The 22,908-nt window shown below is 41.2% G+C and overlaps 1 protein-coding gene across 9 annotated transcripts in view; it reads right to left on the bottom strand.

The window, feature by feature from the left end:
* Positions 1–22,908, bottom strand: part of LOC126996090 (myoferlin-like) — a 64,820-nt gene that overhangs the window by 31,312 nt on the left and 10,600 nt on the right. For 6 of the 9 annotated variants that reach the window (XM_050856187.1, XM_050856192.1, XM_050856191.1 and 3 more), the window contains exons 3-7: positions 5,063–5,168; positions 4,248–4,395; positions 3,223–3,371; positions 2,037–2,201; positions 522–634 (exon numbers count right to left, since the gene is read on the bottom strand). In XM_050856187.1, coding sequence (XP_050712144.1) covers positions 522–634; positions 2,037–2,201; positions 3,223–3,371; positions 4,248–4,395; positions 5,063–5,156 — 669 coding nt within the window. In that variant the 5' untranslated portion in view covers positions 5,157–5,168. Of the gene's footprint in view, positions 1–521; positions 635–2,036; positions 2,202–3,222; positions 3,372–4,247; positions 4,396–5,062; positions 5,169–6,281; positions 6,393–22,908 lie in introns of those variants that run through there. The other 3 variants (XM_050856190.1, XM_050856193.1, XM_050856195.1) reach the window with 3 other exon arrangements.

Below are 22,908 nucleotides of genomic sequence, written 5' to 3'. Positions count from 1 at the left end.
GATTCTTAAACTAATCCTCAACAATAACAACACAAACAACAACAGCAACAAAAAACTTTCCAGCTGATCAAGTTTTGCAAGACGCTCAAATGAACAAGCAATATTACCTGCAGCCGCGTCCCGATACCTGTGCCCTTGGAAAACACACACACACACACACACACACACACACACACACAGGTAACAAGTAACTCGAAGGCAAAAAAAGGAAAAAAAAAGGAAGGAAAAAAAATACGAGGAGTCCAGCTAATACAAAACGCCCGCTAATACAAAAAGGTCTTCTATACACAAAAAAATAAAAAAATAAGGTCCGCTATACAAAAAAGGTCCACTATACAAAAAGTACGCTATACAAAAAAGTTCGTTATACAAAAAAAAGTCCGCTATACTTTACTCTATTTAGGAGCAGTAAGTAGCGGGCTTTTTTTATTCATTATTTTTTTTTTTATACGCCCTTGTAAAAAAAAAAAACTAAAAAAAATATCCGGGCGTCTGTACGAGTTTAGGGTCCTTTCACGCACCTGGAAACTGGTCTTGACGTTGGACAGCCTGTCTCTGTGCCTCTGCTGGGGCATGAGGGTCGGCATGCCCTCCGTCACGCCCTCCACGCCCACGTCCGGCATGGGGCTGATGCCTGAGGGGGAGTCGGGGGGATAAGTGAAACAAAGGAAAATAAGAGAAAAAAGAAGAGGAAAAAGAACAAGAACAATAACACGAGCAAGAACAAGAGGAACAAGAACATGAACTAGGGCAAGAAGAACAAATGAGAGAATGAAGAAGAGGAGGAGAATGAAGAGGGAGAAGAGAGGAAGAAAATAATAAAAATTATAATAATAATAAGAAGGAGAAGAACAAGGAGTAGAACAAGAACAAAACAACAAAACAAGATAGAGAACAAGGACAAAATTTACCAGAACAAGAACAAGAGGAACAAGAACGTGAACTAAGGCAAGAAGAACAAATGTAAGAACGAAGAAGAGGAGGAAAATGAAGAGGGAGAAGAGAGGAAGAAAATGATAAAAATGATAAGAGGAAGGAGAAGAAGAACAAGGAGTAGAACAAGAACAAGAACAAAACAAGAAAAAGAACAAGGACAAAATTAACCAGAACAAGAACAAAAACAAGGAAAAAAAAGAAAATGTATGAGATCATTGTGGTAGTATATACAAAATGGAAAAAAAGGAAATCAAGTAAAAATAATAGTTAAATTTTACTCAGATTAGTATCAAATTGAAGTTATATAAAAAAGGGAAAGAAATTATATCTATGTAAATTTTCACTAACTTTATCTTTTTATTTGCATTATTAGTCGCATGGAAGTGAAAAGCTGAATGTATTAATTTATTCATGTAAATAAGTAGTAGCATTATTATTATTATTATTATTATTATTATTATTATTATTATTATTATTATTATTATTATTATTATTATTATTATTATTATTATTATTATTATTATTATTATTAGTAGTAGTAGTAGTAGTAGTAGTAGTAGTAGTAGTTGTAGCAGCAGCAGCAGCAGCAGTAGTAGTAGTAGTAGTAGTAGTAGTAGTAGTAGTAGTAGTAGTAGTAGTAGTAGTAGTAGTAGTAAAAGTAGTAGTAGTAGTAATAGTAGTAGTAGTAGTAGTAGTAGTAGTAAGAATAACGATAAGAACAAAACAAGAACAAGTACAAAGAAAGAAAGAAGGAACGAGAGAGAAAGCAAGATAGGCAGCTCAATATTGATAAAATAAGAGAAAGAAAGAAAGAAGGAAAGAAAGAAAAAAAGAAAGAATGAAAGAAAACTAGAAAGAAGAAAAAAATATTAAACCAAAAATCAACCACTTCATCGATATCCCAAACACCCCAAAACCCCCGAGAGCAAAGCCAAACGAATCAGGCCCTGTCATTGGCTGAGGGGTGCTGGTCCTTATCTGGTAACACTGACCCTTGGCTCCTGATTTGCTCCTACCGTCCGTGAGAGCTGCGGCCTTTTTATGACAGTGACACTTGTCTTTTAATCGCTTCTTGAGAGCTGAGGCCTTAGAACACTGACCCTTGGCTTCTGATTGGTCCTTGAGAGTTGTGACCTTTCGATAATCCTGACCCTGGTCCGTACCGTCCGATAGAGTTGAGGTGACCGCCGCTGTCTTCGCTGCCATGGCTCCAACACTCCGCCCACCGCCCACCGCCCCCGCCGCCGCCCCGCCCTTCGTCGCTCCTGAAGAAGGCGCAGAAGGAGGCTCATTGGGTGAATATAATAGTCTGGGTGTAGGGTTCGCTGGAGTTAAAAGATATTATTGGGTCACTTATTTTGCTTAGTGGAGGGGGAGGAGCAGGAGGAGGAGGAGGAGGAGGAGGAGGAAGAAAAGATATGAAAAACAAGATGAGGAAAAGGAAGAAGAAAAAAATAGGAGGAGGAGGAGGAGGAGGAGGCGGAGGAGGAGGAAAAAGAAGAAGAAGAAGAAGAAGAAGAAGAAGAAGAAGAAGAAGAAGAAGAAGAAGAAGAAGAAGAAGAAGAAGAAGAAGAAGAAGAAGAAGAAGAAGAAGAAGAAGAAGAAGAAGAAGAAGAAGAAGAAGAAGAAGAAGAAAAAGAAGAACAATTACATGAACAACCACAAGAAGAACAACAAAGAAGAGGAAAAAGACAAAGCAAAACAACAGAAAGAAAACAAAAACAAAAACAAAAACAAATCTCTATACGATATTCACACTCCATCTACTTTCTTTCCAAAACAAAAGCTAAACAAAAAACAAAACAATCCCTTAATCACTCAGAATCACCAAACACTTCTAAACACACCTGTCCAGCTTGTTCTCAGGTACTTTCACGTAAAAAAATGACATACTTGGGTAGTAAATGAATGAATAAATAAAGGTTAGTTGGCTTTGTATCGTAAGGGAGGACAAAATATATATAAAATACAGAGAGATCGTTTACAGTTGAACGGTAAGGGATGACACAAAGTTGGAAATACTGCAGAATAAAATATCGAATGGTCAAAAAAATGAAAAACAAAACTCGCATGGCTGGATGGAAAGGAAACCAGAGATAAAAAACACGCTGGATAAAGTGGCTGAGAAAAATAAAAGATAATAATGAATGAGAAGCACAAATAAACAAACGAATAAGCACATAATAAACAAACGAAAGCCATAATCTGGATAAATGAAAGAAGGGAAAAAAAACAGTAGAGTGAGTAAAGGATAAAACCGAGTTAAGTTTCAATCACGTGACTTACCTGCTGGCGGTGTGTAGGAGACGACCAGCTTGAGGGTGCCGACCGTGGGGGAGTCTGAGGCATCCAAAAGACCCAGTTCGTAGTCCAGGGGCGTCCCGGGGGCTGCGTGGACCACATTGCGCAGCGCTATCGTCGCCTTGCCCAGTAACCTGATGGTGGAGGGTCGAGGGAGATGGGTCAAGAGATGAGTGAAGGAGAGAGAACCTTGAATGGACGAAGGAAGGAATGAAAAACGGTACATAATGATTGAAGGAGGTGAGGAAGGCGGTGTATGAGGAAATGATGACAAGGTGAAGGGCATAGGGTCGTATTTTAAAACATTTCGTCGCTCAAGTTCACATATTTGACATGGCTTACGTAGGAGCTGTAGGCCTTTCCAGGGGTAGTTTTATGACCCTGGTGGTAGTTTGACCCTTCTTCTGTGCCATGAACCTTAAACACTCATGAAAACCCGATTGATCCCCTCTTTAACCTTTAGAAATAGTTGATGTGAGAAGCGATGGTGTCTTGAAATACAGCCCATAGAACCTTGGAATTATTGAAGAAAGGAGTGAATGAATGAGCGAAGGAAGGAAGAATTAAGAAACGTTTATAGTGATCGAAAGAGGTGGAGGGTCGGGAGAGAGAGGTCGAGAGATACGTGAAAGACAGAGATCCTTGGAATGAATAAATGAATGCAGAAAGGAAGGATTGGATGATGAAAGACAGGAAGGATTGAGAAAGTATTTTATGACTGAAGGAAGTGGAGGGTCGAGAGAAATAAGGGAGAAATGGATGAAAGAAAACCTTGAAATGAATGAACGAATGAATGAATGAAAGAAGGAAGGAAGGAAGGAAGAAGGGAAAACTGACTGAAGGAGGTGGAGGTAGGGAAGGAAAGGGGTGTGAAGGGAGAGATAATAATATGAAAGACAGAAAACCTTGGAATGAATGAATGAATGAATGAAGGAAGGAAGGAAGGAAGGAAAACAAAAAAACTGTAAACAAGCTAAATTTACCCATCTTTGCTATTTGCCAAGGCGTACCTGTTTCTGCCTATCCTCTCGTAGTCCTTCACGGTGATGTCTATGCACTCGTCAGCTCGCGGCGCCTTCGAGGACAGCTCCCAGCGAAGTGTCTCCTCCCACACGGGGTCTAACGTGCTCGACTTGGTTTCTGTCTTCTTCTTGTCTCCTGCAGGACGCGTGTGAGTGGAGAAGAGAAAAGCTCAGAAGGTTAGTTGGCTTTGTATCGTAAGGGAGGACAAAGTATATATAAAAAAAGAGACATCGTTTACAGTTGAACGGTAAGGGATGACACAAAGTTGGAAATACTGCAGAATAAAATATCGAATGGTCAAAAAAATGAAAAACAAAACTCATGTGACTGGATGGAAAGGAAACCAAAGAGAGAGAAAACACGCTGGATAAAGTGTCTGAAAAAATAAAAGATGATAATGAATGAGAAGCACAAATGTAGGTACACAGGTAGATGGACAGGTAAACAGTCTCACACAGGTAGTAGAAGGAAGGTAGTCACACAGCTAGACGAAAGGGGAGGGAAGTCACACAGGTTGGGGAAGGTGAAGTTACAAATAGACAGGGAGAAGCACAGGTAAAGTCTCACACAGGTAGAGAAAAGGAAGGTAATCACGCAGGTAAATGAAGGTGAGGTCAAACAGGTAGATGAACAGGTACAGTCACACACAGGTAGAGAAAAGGAAGGTAATCACGCAGGTAGATGAAGGTGAGGTGACACAGGTAGATGAACAGGTACAGTCACACACAGGTAGAGAAAAGGAAGGAAGTCACAGGCAGAGGAAGGCGAAGTTACAAACACACAACTAAACAGCCTCACACACCTTGGAAGTTGACTGTCACGTACGGGTCACTCTTTCCCAGCGTCTCCAGGTTCTGCAGGCTGGAGGCGCTCACGACCTTGATCTCCAAAGCCATGGTGAAGGCGGCCTGACGGAGGGGAGGCAGGAGGGAATGAGAGGAAATTGAGATGTCACCAGAGGAAGGGAAAGGAGGGGGGGAAAGGTGGATGGGTTACAAGATAAAAAAAGAGGACGAAAGGGGAAAGAAAGAAAGAAGAAAGGAGGAAAGAGAGGGGAGGGGTGAAATGGAGGAAGGGATGAGAAGGGGAGGAAAGAAAGTAGAAAGCAGGCAATGAAGTGAGATGAAAGGGAAGTGGAGTAGGGAAGAGTGAGAGGAAAGGAGGGGAAGGGATGGAAGGATGAATGGGAGGAAAGGAAAGGAGTTGGTGGAGGGAGGGAAGAAAGGAAGGAAGGAAGGGAAGGGGAAGGGAGAATGGGAGGGAAGGGGAGGATAATATAAAGAAATCTTGACTGCTAAATATACACATTACGTGGTGGGTTTTGTATATCATAAACACAGCCACACACACACACACTCTCTCTCTCTCTCTCTCTCTCTATCTATCTATCTATCTATCTATCTATCCACCTACTTATCTATTTATGTATGTACGTACGTGCCACAGCATTCACCATTCCCGCGAGGTCTTACGTATTTCATCAACCTGTTTTCTGGTTCTTAGGACACAGCGTTAGTTAGCATGACAGGAGGGGAAGGAAAACAGTGTGATAAAGAGGAGTTACAATAATTTTTCTTCCCTTCCATCTCCTTCGCTTCGTCCACTGTCTTTCCCTAGGTCCTTCCCATTACGTACACACCTCTTTCCCTTCATTCATTTAACCTGCTGCCCTTCCCTCCTCTTTATACAACCCTTTCTTACTGATGCCATGCGTATAAGTAAGATCATTAATATACATTCATTTTTATCGTCTTGGAAAAAAAAAGATCGACATGATATTGTTGAAACAGTTCTTGTACTATACTTTGGAGGTAATGAATGGTGTGGATATTCTTACTACTACTACTACTACTACTACTACTACTACTACTATTACTACTACTTAAAAGATACCTTCTCCTCCTCCTCCTATTACTACTACTAATACTACTACCACTATTGCTACTACTACTACTACTACTACCACTATTGCTGCTACTACTACTACTACTACTACTACTACTACTACTATTACTAGTTACCTCTTACAGCAGGGCGAAATAAATTAGTAAACAGCAGACCCAATATCTCCTGCTCTTTTCCTGCTTGTCTTTTCAACTGAGGGTACGAGCAGGAGAGAGGACGCAGAAGAAAGAGGAGGAGGAGGAGGAGGTGGAGGAGAAAGAGGAGGAGGAAGAGGGGGAGGAGGAGGAGGAGGAGGAGGAAATACCATGATTTACGATTAAAAAAATATATAAAAAAAATTCCCTTATCGCATTTACGGGTATTAATAAGAAGGTGAGAAGCGATAAGACTTTTTTTTATATATATTTATGAAAGTCTTACTGTTTGTATGTATGCAGGTATGTATGTATGTATGTATGTATGTATGTATGTTCGTTTGGTGATATAATTACCGGAAATGAATGCTTGGTAATAGTTACTGATATCCTCATACGCACACACAACCCCTCTCTCTCTCTCTCTCTCTCTCTCTCTCTCTCTCTCTCTCTCTCTCTCTCTCTCTCTTATCCATATGGGTAGGCGGTGGCTGAGTGGTTGGCGTGCTGGGCCCACATTCACCACGCCATGGAAAACGTCGGTTCGAATCCCTACGCTACCACCTGGGATTTTTCAGTCAACGCCGAGTGGCCTAAAACTACCCACATCAACCCATCAACGCGGACTCTAGAAGAAACCGTCCAGTGAGCAATGAATGAGTTCCGGGGGGCAGCATGAGCCAAGCATAACAGGCGCCATTATAAAAAAAAATGCCTGCGCTATGACGGGCTTGGCCCGTCCATCTGGCCCCTAAAGAAAGCCTACCGGCGCTATAGGCGGAGATGTACAAAAAAAAAAAAGGTAAAATTCCGTGTGTGTGTGTGTGTGTGTGTGTGTCATGCTTTTTTTTTTATTTTTGTTTCACTTGATACTTCACTTGCTTGTTTGCATTACTGCTTGTTTGGCCGAGGCAGAGTTTGGGGGCCTGAAATTGCATCCTTGAGTTACCCGCCATTGTAGTGTGTGTGCGTGTGTGTGTGTGTGTGTGTCCTACCCACGACCTTGGAGTGGCTGGTGGGTTTAAAGGACCATGACAGACAGAAGGATGGAGGGAATGAGTGAGGGGTTGAAGGAGAGAGGGAGGAAAGGAGGGAAGGAAAGAAGGAGGAAAGGAAATAAGGGGAGAGAACGAAGGAAGAAATCGAGAAGAAGTAGAAAGGAAGAGAAATAATGAAGAAAAGAGATGAAGGAAAGGAGGGAAGGAAATGAGGAGAGAGAACGAGGGAAGAAATCGAGAAGGAGTAGAAAGGAAGAGAATTAAATGAAGAAAAGAGATGAAGGAGAGGAGGGAAGGAAATGAGGAGAGAGAACGAGGGAAGAAATCGAGAAGGAGTAGAAAGGAAGATAATTAAATGAAGAAAAGAGATGAAGGAAAGGAGGGAAGGAAATGATAACGAGGGAGCGTGGGAAGAAAGGAAGGAGTAGAAAGGAAAAGAATGAAGGAAGGCAAGAGAGAAGGAGGAAGGGAAAGAAAGAGACTATAGAAAGATAAAAAAAAAATGAGGGATACGCGAAAAGAGGCAAGAGGGGAGGAAAAAGGGAAGAAAAGAAAGAAAAGAGAGGAAAGGGAAAAGGAAAAAAAAGAGGCGAGGGGCGAAGATAAAAGGAGAAGAGGGAGAGAATCATATAAAGGAGGGAGGAGAGGAAAAACAACAGGAAGAATAGAGAGAGAGAGAGAGAGAGAGAGAGAGAGAGAGAGAGAGAGAGAGAGAGAGAGAGAGAGAGAGAGAGAGAGAGAGAGAGAGAGAGAGAGAGAGAGAGAGAGAGAGAGAGAGAGAGAGAGAGAGAGAGAGAGAGAGAGAGAGAGAGAGAGAGAGAGAGAGAGAGAGAGAGAGAGAGAGCACTAAACGGGAATAAGAGAGGAAGCAACATAAAAACTGAAAAAGAAGGAAAAGAAGAAGAAGAAGAAGAAGAAGAAGAAGAAGAAGAAGAAGAAGAAGAAGTAGAAGTAGAAGTAGAAGAAGAAGAAGAAGAAGAAGAAGAAGAAAAATAAAAGGCGAAATTAGAAAAGGGATTAGTTTTCCTTCATTATAGACTGTTGTTGTTGTTGTTGTTGTTGTTGTTGTTGTTGTTGTTGGTGGTGGTGGTAGGAAAACCGATAAGGGAAAAAAACTTACAATCGCGTTTTTTTTCCGTACATCTTTTTTTTTTTTCCTTCCTCATATGATACCTGAGTCACCTCAAAAGAACGGAAGTGGTGGTGAACGTGACGGACACACACACACACACACACACACACACACACACGGAGCCTAATCATGTTTCCTCGCCCACAAAAAGGTTAATGTATGGAGAGAGAGAGAGAGAGAGAGAGAGAGAGAGAGAGAGAGAGAGAGAGAGAGAGAGAGAGAGAGAGAGAGAGAGAGAGAGAGAGAGAGAGAGAGAGAGAGAGAGAGAGTTACCTCACCTGATAAGAATGGCAGTGGGAGGGAAAACGGATGGGGGGATGGGGGGGGGGAGAGAGAGAGAGAGAGAGAGAGAGAGAGAGAGAGAGAGAGAGAGAGAGAGAGAGAGAGAGAGAGAGAGAGAGAGAGAGAGAGAGAGAGAGAGTAATGGTGGCAACCGCTCATATTACAGTCATTACACTAAGTTATGTCTCCGTAATTATTATTATTATCAGCATTATTATTATTATTATTATTATTATTATTATTATTATTATTATTATTACTTTACAGTCACGGAAAATATAGAAGGAAAAGAAAGATAGAAAATGGGAAATGGGAAGGAAAGAAATGGTTATGATACGAAGAGGAAGGAGGAGGAGGAGGAGGAGGAGGAGGAGGAGGAGGACGAGGAGGAGAAGAAGAAGAAGAAGAAGAAGAAGAAGAAGAAGAAGAAGAAGAAGAAAAAAGAAAAGAAAAAGAAAAAGAAGAAGAAGAAAAAAAGGAGGAAAGGAAGAAAGAAAAAAAAAGAAAAAAAGGTAGAGGAGAAGGATAAGTTTAGAGTAGGAGGAGAAGACGAACAAGACGAAGAAGAAGAAGAAGAAGAAGAAGAAGAAGAAGAAGAAGGAGAAGAAGAACAAGACGAAGAAGAAGAAGAAGAGGAAGAGGAAGAAGATAACGCGTGCCTCCGAAATAAAGATTGCGGGAGTCACTTGGCACTGCTTGGTCAGCGGGGAGAGGCTCGGTGCCAACGAACAGAGACAAACAAACACAAACAAACAAAAAAGAAATGAATAAGCTTGTGGGAGTTCAAGCTTAACTAAACACTCACCATGTACTCCATTTTCAACTTTTTTTTTTGTTCATGCGTGTAATTAAAGAAGAAGAAAAAAAAGAAGGAGGAGAAGAAGAGAAAGAAGAAGAAGAAGAAGAAAAGTAGACGAAGGAGGAGGAGGAGGAGGAGGAGGAGGAGGAGGAGGAGGAGGAGGAGAAGAAGAAGAAGAAGAAGAAGAAGAAGAAGAAGGAAAGGGAGAAAGAATAAAGGAGAGAAAGAAAAAGAAAAAAAAAGAAAAAAAAAGAAAAAACAGGAGGAGGAGTAGGAGGAGGAGGAGGAGGGTAGAGTAGAGGGAAAAGAAGAGGAAGAACATTTGCTTGACCTGTTTAAACAATCCACTTTTTTTCCTAAATGAATATAATTAAAAAAAGTATATTGTGATTATGTGAATATGACGGACATTTCACTTTTATTTTTGAACTCGTGTACTAACTTATTCACTTTTTTACGGAAACATGTTTAGGTAAGAGACTATTTGGTGACCCTGTGTGTATTACCGACATATTTCTTCTCAGCTGTGGACTCTATATAATTAAAACACATTAACGTCACAATTAGTTCATTTCCTACGTACGTGACTAAATTCTTTTGCTTATACTTTCTTAGATTTAGTGTATTTTAGGATTTTAAGATTCTCTATTATTATATGTGAATTTAGACTTATTAACATCACAATTAGTTCATGTCCTTCGTGACCAAATCCTTCTACTTACATTTTTCATTTTTAGTCTATTTTGAGATTGGATTATATATCATTATTATTCCTGAGACGACGTGATTTTATTTTTCTACGTTTATTATATTTCAAGAGAGCTTTTTTGTGTATGAATTTTGGTATATGTTGGCTTCATTATTTTCTAGTTTCCATTTCCATTTCGTCTTGTAGAGTTTAATCAATGTGTCCTTCAATCTTGTCTTGTAAAATTTAATTAGTTTTCTAGTTATTTTTTTAGTTCTATTTTTTTGTTAGGTTTTAGTGCTATAGCTTTTCAGTCGTTTTTTTATAGCTTTTTTTGTAATTCGAAAAAGCATTATTGTGAGTGAATTTTGTTTTGCGTTGCGTTGGTTTGTTTCCACTTCACATTTCCATCTAGACTTGTGAAGTTTAATTTGTCTATCCTTCAATCTTGTCTGGTATATATATTTCGTCTTGTAAAGTTAATCTATCCTTCAATTTAATCTTGTATATCTTGTCTTGTAAACTTAAAATAATCTATCCTTCCATTTCATCTTGATATCTCGTCTTATAAAATTAAAATTAAATGTCCTTCAATTTCGTCGTATAAATCCTGTTTTGTAAACTTAAAATAATCTATCCTTTAATTTCATCTTGTATATGTCGTCTTGTAAAGTTCAATTAATCTGTCCTTCAATTTCATCTTGTCTGGTAAACTTAAAATAATCTATCCTTCAATTTCATCTTATATATCTTGTCATGTAAACTTAAAATAATCAATCCTTCAATCTCGTCTTGATATCTCGCCTTGTAAACTTAAAATAATCAATCCTTCAATCTCGTCTTGATATCTCGCCTTGTAAACTTAAAATACATCAATCCTTCAATCTCGTCTTGATATCTCGCCTTGTAAACTTAAAATACATCAATCCTTCAATCTCGTCTTGATATCTCGCCTTGTAAACTTAAAATACATCAATCCTTCAATCTCGTCTTGATATCTCGCCTTGTAAACTTAAAATACATCACATCAATCATCTTCTCTCCTGATATCGCCTTGTAACTTAAAAAAATATATAATCCAATCTCGTCTTGATATCTCGCCTTGTAAACTTAAATTAATCAATCCTTCAATCTCGTCTTGATATCTCGCCTTGTAAACTTAAATCAATCTCTTCTTCACTTCGGTTCAAAATCAAGACACTTCTACATCTGAAATTAATCTCTCTTCTCGACACTTCCATTTTGCTTTCCCGGGAGCAGAACTAAACGCCTAATTTTTCTTTTTATTTTCCCTTCATTGCCATTTAGTCGTTTCCCTTACTATAAATCAAAATCAAAACGGTGACCTCACGACAACTCATACAGCGAAACAATCTGATATAACACTTCACTTACAATTCAAAATCACTTCAGTTACAATCACTCCCTTCTACGACGACAAAACTCACGGCCTCGGATAAGATTAGCATTTTAACAACTTCTCCTTCCTGTATTAATAACGCCGCGGAGATAAACGCCCTAAATACCCCGCTGCGTCATGAGGTGAGCTCGGTGAAGGTGAGTGATGAAAGAAAAGAAAGAAAAAAAAAAACCTGATAGTTATTTCCTGTTTCTATGTTTCTCTGACCTAAAAAAGAAGGTTATGTGAGTCACGGTCTGAAGGAGTTGGAGGAGGAGGAGGAAGAAGAGGAGGAGGAGGAGGAGTGGAGGAGGAAAGTTGAAGGGAAGGGAGGAGGAGAGAAAAAGGAGTAGGCGTAGAATTAGGAGACGACATGGTGCAGGGAGGAAGGAGGAGGAGGAGGAGGAGGAGGAGATAGAAAGTTGAAGGGGAGGGGGAAGAAGAGAAGACGGAATATGAAGAAGAGAAAAGTTGAAAAGAAGGGAAGAGAAAAAGAGGAGGAGGATTAGGAGAAAAAGGAAAGTTAAAGGGAAGAGAGGAGGAGAGAAGATGGAGGAGGAGGTGGAAGAGGAAGAAGATGAGAGGAGAAAAGAAGGAATATGAGTAGAAGGAGATAGTATAGGAAGGAGACAAGAAGAAAGAAGATGATAAGTAAGGAAAGAGGAAAAAAAAGAGAGAATAAAAGATGAAGTACGAGAAGCAGTAAGAGACGTGAGAAGAGCGAAGAAGGGAAGGAGAAGAGGGGAGAAGAGGAAAGGAGGAGGAGGAAAGAGAGGAAGCGGGAGGAAGAAAAGGAGAAGGGAGAGGAGGAGAATGAAGAATGGAGAGCGGGAGTGGACATGAAGGAAGAGAAGGGAAGGGAGAAGATAAGGGAAGGAGGAAATGGGGAGGGAACTATGGCGGGGAGAAGATAAGGAAGGGAAGAAGGGAAGAAAAGAAAGAAGATATGGGAAGAAAGAAGGGAGGGAGGGGAGAGAAACGAAAGAGGGAAGAAGGGAAAGAAGAAGGGAGGGGAAGGAGGAAGGGAGGATAGGGTAGAGAGAAGATATGGGAGATAAAAAGGGAGGGAGAGGAAGAGAGGCGAAGGAGGGGAGGCAAGGGAAGGAAGAAGGGAGAGAGAGGTAGGGAGGGAGGGAAGGAAGGAGTGGGAAAGGAAAGCAAACGAAGTAGAGAGGAGAGTAAAGAGAAGAGATGTAGGCCTTATGTAAAGTGGAGGAAAGGGGAGATGGGGAGGGAGGGGAGGAAAGGGGAGGAAAGGGGAGGGTGGGGAGGAAAGGGGAGAGTAATTAATGCCGGTCTTAATGTTACACTGAGAGAGAGAGAGAGAGAGAGAGAGAGAGAGAGAGAGAGAGAGAGAGAGAGAGAGAGAGAGAGAGAGAGAGAGAGAGAGAGAGAGAGAGAGAGAGAGAGAGAGAGAGAGAGAGAGAGAGAGAGAGAGAGAGAGAGAGAGAGAGAGAGAGAGAGAGAGAGAGAGAGTGATTGATAGAAAGCTCTTATTCGAAGATAGTTTTGAATAGATATCAGGGCCTGGATTGGCGTGAGAGAGAGAGAGAGAGAGAGAGAGAGAGAGAGAGAGAGAGAGAGAGAGAGAGAGAGAGAGAGAGAGAGAGAGAGAGAGAGAGAGAGAGAGAGAGAGAGAGAGAGAGAGAGAGAGAGAGAGAGAGAGAGAGAGAGAGAGAGAGAGACGATAAAAAAGATAAAAAAATAAAAACAAACAAAATAAAAACAACAAAAAACACTAAAAGAATAAATGAAAAAAATGAACAACAACAACAACAACAACAACAACAAAAATGAAATAGAAAAAACAAGTGCAAAAATAATGAAAAAAATTAAAGGGATTAAGAAGGGAGAGAAACGAAGAGAATAAAGAACAGAGGAGGAGGAGAGAGAGAGAAGAAGAGATAGAGATAGAGATACACACAAATGATAGTCATGGCAGTGCGGAGGTCATGGAAGAGCGATTAGGAACAGTGGAGAGGGGAGAGGGGAGGGGAAGGGAGAAGGGAGGGGGAGGAGATAGGAGGGGGGAAGCAAAGGGAACGAGAGGAGGAGGAGGGAAGGGAAAGGAGAGGAAGAGAAGGATGAGTGGGGAGGAAGGGTAGGGAAGGGAGGGAGGGGAAGGGAGGGACGGGTGGAGTGGAAAGGAAGGGAGAGGGAGGGAAGGGAAGGGAAGGAAGGGAGAGACGATGGGAAGGGGAAGGAAGGGAAAGGGAGGGACAAGAAGAATGAGGAAGAAGGGAAGGGAAGGGAAGGAAAGGAAGGGAAAGGAAGGGAAGGAACGGGAGGGAAAGGAAGGGAAAGGGAAGGAAGAGAGAGGCGATGGGAAGGGGAAGGGAGGAAAAGGGAAGGGAGGGAAAGATAAGGGATGGAAAGGGAAGGAGAGGAATGAAGGAGAAACAGGAGGAGGCGAGAAGGAATAGATAGGAAGAGAAGAAGGGCAAGGAATCGTAATTTGAAGAAAGGGAGAATGTGGAAGGAGATGAAAAGGAGTGGAGGGAAAGGGGAACGTATGATAAAGGAGGGGAGAGGGGTAAGGAAGAAGAGGAAGGGAGGAAAAGAGAGGGAAGGGGTAGGAGAAGAGGTAAAGAAGGACGGATGGGAAAGAGGAAAAGTTAGAAGGAAAGGCAAATAGGGAAGGAGAGGGAGAAGGAAAGGAAGAAAGAAAGGAAGAAAGAAAGGAAAGTAAAGGAAAGCACGAGGAGGAAAGAAGAGGAAAGAGAGAAGGAAAGGAAGAATGAAAAACACGAAGGAAAAAAAGGGAAAAGAAGGAAAAGCGAAGGCAAGATAAATAAAAAAAGATGAGGAGGAAACGGAGAAGGAAAAAGATACAGAAAAAAACGAGAAGAAAAAGGAAAGAAAGGCAGAAAAAGTAAGAAAATGAAAAGACGAGGAGAAAAGGGAGAAAAAGAGGGAAAGATAAATGAAAAGGCGAAGCGAAGAGAGGATAAAGAAAAGGAGGAGGAAAGGTAAGACAAGGAAAACACGGAAACAAAAAAAAAAATTAAAGGTTAAACAGAGGGAAAAAATAACACCGATGACATCATGTTCCTTCAGCTTCAACGTGATTGGTGGATTGTGACGTCATGACCCACTGGAAGGAGCCTGATTGGTGGAGAGACAGAGCGATGACGTAATGTATTGAATGGAGTGTTGTGTGTGTGTGTGTGTGTGTGTGTGTGTGTGAGAGAGAGAGAGAGAGAGAGAGAGAGAGAGAGAGAGAGAGAGAGAGAGAGAGAGAGAGAGAGAGAGAGAGAGAGAGAGAGAGAGAGAGAGAGAGAGAGAGAGAGAGAGAGAGAGAGAGAGAGAGAGAGAGAGAGAGAGAGAGAGAGAGAGAGAGAGAGAGAGAGAGAGAGAGAGAGAGAGAGAGAGAGAGAGAGAGAGAGAGAGAGAGAGAGAGAGAGAGAGAGAGAGAGAGAGAGAGAGAGAGAGAGAGAGAGAGAGAGAGAGAGAGAGAGAGAGAGAGAGAGAGAGAGAGGCGGATACGATGAGCTCACGACTCTGGTAGCCATTCATGACCTCTCTGGGAAACAACGGCGAGGAAGGAGAAAGAGAAGGAAGGGAAGAGAGGGAAAAGAAAGAGAAGGAAGAGAAGAAAGAAAAGGAAAATAATAAATGAGGTGAACGGGGAGAAAAAATGTTTGCTGGGATAAAATCGTGTTATTGTTTAGACTCAAAAATGACGGAAAGATTCAACATGGAAGTACAAAAATAATGATAATATTGATGATGATGATAATAATAATAATAATAATAATAATAATAATAATAATAATAATAATGATAACGAGAAAACGGTAACGATATAAGAAAATATACATATGTTATCAATTATATGTATCTTTTCTTATATCGTTACCTTTGTCTCATTATTATTATTGTTATCATTATTATCATCATTATTACTATTATTACTATTATTATTATTATTATTATTATTATTATTATTATTATTATTATTATTATTATTATTATTATTATTATCATTATTATTATCATTATTTTTGTACTTCCTTGTTGAATGTTTCCGTCATTCTTCAGTCTAAACAATAACACGATTTTATGCCATCAAACATAGCAAAGTAGAAACGTAACAACAAGATTACGACTGAAGCCATCCTCCCACAAAGAGCAATTATACGATCTAAGAACTTTAATGTGTGACTCAGTATGACGTCTTAGTACAATGCTTGACCCGAGAACCACGAACCAAGTGTGGAACTATTATTATTATTTTAGTTATTTTTGAGGTCCATTAAGCAACAAAGTAAGAAAGTTGACACGGACCTAAACAGAGTCCCCTCGACGAGCAGACACGGATAAGAAAAGTAAGAGGCAGTGAACGTAAAATATGTAGAAAAAAAAGAGAAAAAAAAGAGAAAACAGATAAGAAAAAAAGAAAAGACCAAGTAATAAGCAAGTAATGAAATAAGTAAGGCGAAGCAAATAGAAAAAAACCCTATCCTACAATTTACTTCATGAATATCTGTATAACTAATAACATACGGAGACACAAATACTAGGAGAGCAACATCCCAGAAATTGTGTAAGTCAGGGCAGACAGCGGGCCAAGTGGAAAGGTTAGATTAGAGCATTTCCCGGATGGAGTACACTAACATCAGAAATGGAGATAGCTGATGAACAACCCTTTGGCCTACGGTAGGTTAGTAATGGCTGATGATAATTTTTTTTTTTACAACAAAGGAGACAGCTCAAGGGCACAAAAAAAAAGGGAAACAATAATAATAAAAAAAAGCCCGCTACTCGCTGCTCCTAAAAAGAATCAAAAGAGGTGGCCGAAAGAGAGGTCAATTTTTGGTAATGACGATGAATATGGTGAAAGATACATAATAAAGAAAAAAATAATAATGGCAATGAGTGAAGATGATGATGATGGTGATGACGATGACTATGGCGAAAGGTACATAATAAAGAAAAAATAATAATGGCAATGAGTGATGATGATGATGATGATGATGACGATGACTATGGTGAAAGATACATAATAAAGAAAAAAATAATAATGGCAATGAGTGAAGATGATGATGATGGTGATGACGATGACTATGGCGAAAGATACACAATAAAGAAAAAATAATAATGGCAATGAGTGATGATGATGATGATGATGATGACGAAGGATACATAATAGAAAAAAAAATCATAATAAAAAATACATACTAATAAAACATAATAAAGAAACCCTAAATGATATGAATAAAAAAAATCACTTGTTCTCAGCCTCGCACATCGCTTATTATCATTATCATTATTGTCATTACTGTACTTATTATCATCGTCAACATTACTTTATTTGTAGAGCATCTCAGAGCTAGAGGCACACTGTACATCTTTTGCTCTTTACTGATGCCATACTTCGAGCATCTCAGACCTAGAGGCACACTGTACATCTTTTGCTCTTTACTGATGCCATACTTCGAGCATCTCAAACCTAGAGGCACACTACATATTTTGCTCTTTACTGATGCCATACTTCGAGCATCTCAAACCTAGAGGCACACTACATATTTTGCTCTTTACTGATGCCATACTTCGAGCATCTCAAACCTAGAGGCACACTGTACATCTTTTGGTCTTTACTGATGCCATACTTCAATCACTCCATGGCTCGCAGTCTCAAACGTTAAACCCAAAACTGCCGAAGAAGGAAAGTGGAATCGATTTACACGTAGCTAACAGTGATCACAGCAAAAACTCAAAACTGCCGAAGAAGGAAAGTGGAATCGATTTACACGTAGCTAACAGTGATCACAGCAAAAACTCAAAACTGCCGAAGAAGGAAAGTGGAATCGATTTACACGTAGCTAACAGTGATCACAACAAAAACTCAAAACTGCCGAAGAAGGAAAGTGGAATCGATTTACACGTAGCTAACAGTGATCACAACAAAAACCCGAAACTGCCGAAGAAGGAAAGTGGAATCGATTTACACGTAGCTAACAGTGATCACAACAAAAACCCGAAACTGCCGAAGAAAGAAAATGGAATCGAATTACACGTAGCTAATAGTGATCACAGCCAAAAAAAGGAAGGCAATGGATAGAGAGAAAACACGAAAAAAATATACTTAAATAGAACTCACGACAAAAAGCAGAAAAAAAATAATTCAGTGTAGAAACCACTCATTCAGTCAACTAACAGGCTTCAGTATAACACCATCATCAGCAGAAAAATGAAGCACCATTACTCTCATTATATTACACATCACTATCGGCACCTCAGTACGCTTCTTGTAATAGCCAGGTAGCGGCGACGGAACAAGTTTGTGGCTTTACCGTGTACCAGCGACGGGCCACATTTTTGCCATGATATAAACCCCCAAAATAGATGATGCATAAACTTATCACAAATGCGTTGATATATATTATGAAATGGTTTGCGTGAGTGATGATTTTTTCTCATTTTTCTCGCTTAGAGGGGCCTTTAAGAAACATGATCCCCGCAAGTACCGGGTTAAGAGCCTCTTGTAGAAGGTGCTGGGGTTTTCAGTGCCTGGTTTGTGAGGCTCGAGATAGTTTTACACTATTTCTGCATCTTGAAAGGGAAAGCTGAACCGTGAAAACGCGACTAATCTTCTCTAGGGCATTGCAGAAGATTCGTAATAGGAGCCCGATAGGTTTAAATACTTGGGCCTGACACCTCGCCATCCGAAATTGATCCTCTCTTATGGCCACTCCATTCCCTTTTCTTTTTCAGGAGAACCACTAGGAGGACTTTTTCTGTGTTTTCTTTCCCTTAAGCTGCTTCTGTTACTATATAAGAAATTCAAAGAGCTATTCATTCCGTCTTAGTTAAGTAGGTGTGTGAGTGAATGAGTGAGGGGGTGAGTGAGTGAAGAACAGAATGAGTGAGTGAGGGATGGAAGGCGTGAGGGAGAGGAAGCCAGCATCTCCCTCACCACCTATAAACAACTCATCTCGGAGCGGATGTAAAAATTTTCCTTTCTCGCCCTTTCTCTCTCCTGCCAAGGGCCTCTGTGACTCCCCCAGAAAGCCTTGCCACTGCCCTCATCACACTATCCCTTGAGAAATAGCTGCCCTTTGCATTTTTAGGGTGGGGGCAAAATCAAGAGCTGAAACCAAATGTATATTATAAAAAGACAACAACAACAACAACAACCCGCTGCTCCTTTGTAAACAGAAAAATGGCAAGGAAATGATGTCAAGAAACGTGTGGTCAAATTCAGTTTAATCTTAACACATATTTTCACATATTTCTTGCCTCTCTGTCTGTCTGTCTTATTTTTTTCTATCTTTCTCTCTGTGTCTGTCTGTTCATGATTTTCTCTTTTTCTATTTGTCTGCTTGTCCGTCTGTCTGTCTGTTTATCTGTCATTATTTTATGTTCGTCTGTCTTTCTGTCTGTCTGTCTCTCCGCTTTTCTGTCTATTTGGCCGCACCTCTGTTTCTGTGCCTGTATATCTGTATTGTTCTGTTAGTCTGTCTATCTATCCGTCTGTCTCTGTTTCTGTCAGTATAATCTTATGTTTGTCTGTCTGTCTGTCTGTCTCTGTTTCTGTCAGTATCTCTTATGTTTGTCTGTCTGTCCGTCTGTTTCTGGTTCTGTCAGTATCAACATATGTTTGTCTGTCTGTCCGTCTGTCTCTGGTTCTGTCAGTGTCATCATATGTTTGTTTATCTGTTTGTCTGTCTCTGTGTGCAAGTCTCAGTGTTATCCTATGTTTGCCTGTCTTTCTGTCCGTCTGCCTCGGCCCCGTATGCCCTTCTGAGCAATGACCTTTCCCACTAACCCACGCCTTCCCTTGGTGACCTCGTGTGACTCAGTGGGGGAGCGCCGCGCGGGGGAGGACTGGGGATTACGTGGCGGGAAAGCGGTTGGGGAGACGCGCTGGAGAGGTGTCTAGGGGAGGGCTGGGAATTACGTGGCAGGAAAGGCGTAATGGGGAGGTATCTAGGGGAGGAAGCGACATGGGAGGAGTGGAGATTAAGTCTTTGGGAGGAAGCGTGTTGGGATGGAGATGATTTGGATTCTTTTAAAGTGTTGAGTCTAAAAGAAATGACGTAATGAGATAATATCCTTGTGTCACCTTGTCAAGCGCCCCTGTGTGTGTGTGTGTGTGTGTGTTGTATGAATAAACGTTTAGACCACACACACACACACACACACACACACACACACACACACACACACACAAACACACATAAACAAACTCACACAACCCCCCTATTTTTTCTCCTCCCTCCTCCCTTTCACATCACACACACTCAACTCTCTTTCCCTCCTCCTCTTCCTCCTCCTCCTCCTCCACACATCCTCGAGCAGTAACCTCTGTCCTATCGCCCCCGAGTGACTGTTAATAATCTACCCACGCCCTCTTAAGCCTTCCTCAAGTGTGGACTCATATATCGAGAATGCTGCTGCCACCCTTGAGAGAGAGAGAGAGAGAGAGAGAGAGAGAGAGAGAGAGAGAGAGAGAGAGAGAGAGAGAGAGAGAGAGAGAGAGAGAGAGAGAGAGAGAGAGAGAGAGAGAGAGAGAGAGAGAGAGAGAGAGAGAGAGAGAGAGAGAGAGAGAGAGAGAGAGAGAGAGAGAGAGAGAGAGAGAGAGAGAGAGAGAGAGAGAGAGAGAGAGAGAGAGAGAGAGAGAGAGAGAGAGAGAGAGAGAGAGAGAGAGAGAGAGAGAGAGAGAGAGAGAGAGAGAGAGAGAGAGATTTACATAGATTTACATAGAAAATCAGACCACACAGACCCCATGGTCCAGACTTGGTGGTCTGTCCTTAAACCTAAGTGATTTTACATTAATCAGAAGACTCCAAAACGTTGCATTTCTACTCTAGTTGATATTAAGTTGAAGGAAGTGACGGTCGAGCTTATTTTTGAAGGAGTCAATCGTGTTACACTGGACCACTGATGGTGGAAGCTTATTCCATTCTCGCACTATAACGTTGGTGAAGAAAAACTTGGTGCAGTCCGAATTTACTTGTCTACATCTGAGTTTTACGCCATTGTTCCTCGTGCGCAAAGTGTCATCGATCACAAACAACGTCGATCTGTCTACATTCGTGAAACCATTAAGTATTTTAAAACATTCGATCAGTTTTCCTCGGAGGCGACGTTTCTCAAGAGAGAACATGTTAAGGGTAGAAAGCCTTTCTTCGTAGGATTTGCTGCGCAAGGAAGGGATCATTTTCGTTGCCCGACGCTGAACACCTTCTAATTTAGCAATATCCTTTGCATGGTGGGGAGACCAAAACTGTACCGCATATTCCAAGTGGGGTCTGACTAAACTGTTGTAGAGCGGGAGTATTACATCTTTATTCTTGAATACAAAGTTTCTTTTAATGAAGCCCAACATTCTGTTCGCTTTATTTGCTGCATCGATGCATTGCTGTGAGAATTTGAGGTTTGACGCGATTTTGACCCCCAAGTCCTTGACGCATTGAACGCTTTTGAGTTTAACGCCGCGCATTTCGTATTCGAACTTCTTATTCCTCGTTCCAATTTGAAGGACCTGGCACTTGTCTACGAGAGACATACGACAATTTTTTTACTGTCCTGTGATTGGCTAGCTCATGCTTCCAAATGTATAAAAAACGAATCGAAAACTGCATAAATGTCTATCTTATACATATTTGTTTTCCGTGACGCGAGCAGAGTACGGATTATATATATATTTATATATTAAAAGAAAAAAACCTCATTAGAATATCAGTATATTATAAAGAAATCATTAATCTTTGCAGACCTTTCACTAACATCTACGTAAACACTCACTCACGACTGACATTTAAAACAATTCTGCCTCACCTGACTCTTGACTAATTAATTACAGGTAAGCAGACAACCGGACACCTCCACCATCACTAACACTCCACCCACACCACCACCACCGCCACCACCACCACCAACGCCACCACCACCACCCACACCACCGCCAACAAGTACGTTACCCCCAAGCATTCACCACCACCCACACCACTTCTAATCACCTCCAAGCACTCCTACACCACACCCACACCTGCATATGTCACCTGAACCACACCCAACACCACCTATTCTTCAACACCACCACCACCACGTACGTCACACCCATGCATTCACCACCACTCATAACACCTTCTAATCACCTCCAAGCACTCCTACAGCACACCTACACCTGCATATGTCACCTGAGCCACTCCCAACACCACCTATTCTTCACCCTTTTCTATTTTCCCATCCCCCCAAAACCACACCCAACACACCTTTTTCACCCTTTTCTATTCTCCTATCACCCCAAAACCACACCCAACACCCCTTCTTCACCCTTTTCTATTCTCCTATCACCCCAAAACCACACCCAACACCCCTTCTTCACCCTTTTCTATTCTCCCAACACCCTGAAACCACACCCAACACCCTCTTTTTATTCTCCCATCACCCCAAAACCACACCCAACACACCTTCTTCACCCTTTTCTATTCTCCCAACACCCTAAAACCACATCCAACACCCTCTTTTTATTCTCCCATCACCCCAAAACCACATCCAACACACCTTTTTCACCCTTTTCTATTCTCCCAACACCCCAAAGCCACACCCAACACCCTCTCACTTTCTTCACCCGCTGCTCACCCCACCTATGCTTCATCCTTTTCTATTCTCCCATCACCCCAAAACCACACCCAACTCCCATTCTTCACCCTTAGCCTTACTCCAGCACCCCCATTTTTTTTTCAATGTATAAAGATTTAATGTGGATTAGTCAGAAAGGTATACAATGGGAGCGGAGGAGGGAACGGAAATAGTAGTAGAGTTAGGTTGTGTGATGTGTGTTTTTGTAGCCTCCTCCACCTCCTTGACCTTTACCACTCCACTCCCAGGACCTCAGAAGTAAACTGTATCCTTATCGCCCACCTACAATCCCTCGAGTGTCCAGTATCATTCCTGTATCCCTCCCGTCCCTCTAAAACCCCTTAATAGTATCATGTAGCATTCGTGTATCCTTCTCCCTCTCCTCTTCCCTCTACAACCCCTCAAAAGTGTCCTTCATCCTTCTTGTATCCTTCTCACCCTCTACAATCACTCAAAAGTATCCTGCATCGTTTCTGTATGCTTCTCACTCACTAACCTAACCTAACCTAACCTTCCCTTGTGGTCTGATTTTCTATGTAATTTTCTATATACAGTCCCGCAACAGCATCTTGTATCCTTCTCACCCCTTACAATCCCTCAAAAGTATCCTGTATCCTTCCCGCCCCCCTGCAATCCCTCTTAAGTATATCATATGATTCCTGTATCCTTCTCCCCCCCCGCAGTACTCCAAAAGTATCCTCTATCCCCTTTATCCTTG

Source organism: Eriocheir sinensis, chromosome 9 (genome assembly GCF_024679095.1).
Source record: "Eriocheir sinensis breed Jianghai 21 chromosome 9, ASM2467909v1, whole genome shotgun sequence".
Classification (NCBI taxonomy): domain Eukaryota; kingdom Metazoa; phylum Arthropoda; class Malacostraca; order Decapoda; family Varunidae; genus Eriocheir; species Eriocheir sinensis.
This window is presented reverse-complemented; position numbering and strand designations above follow the sequence as displayed.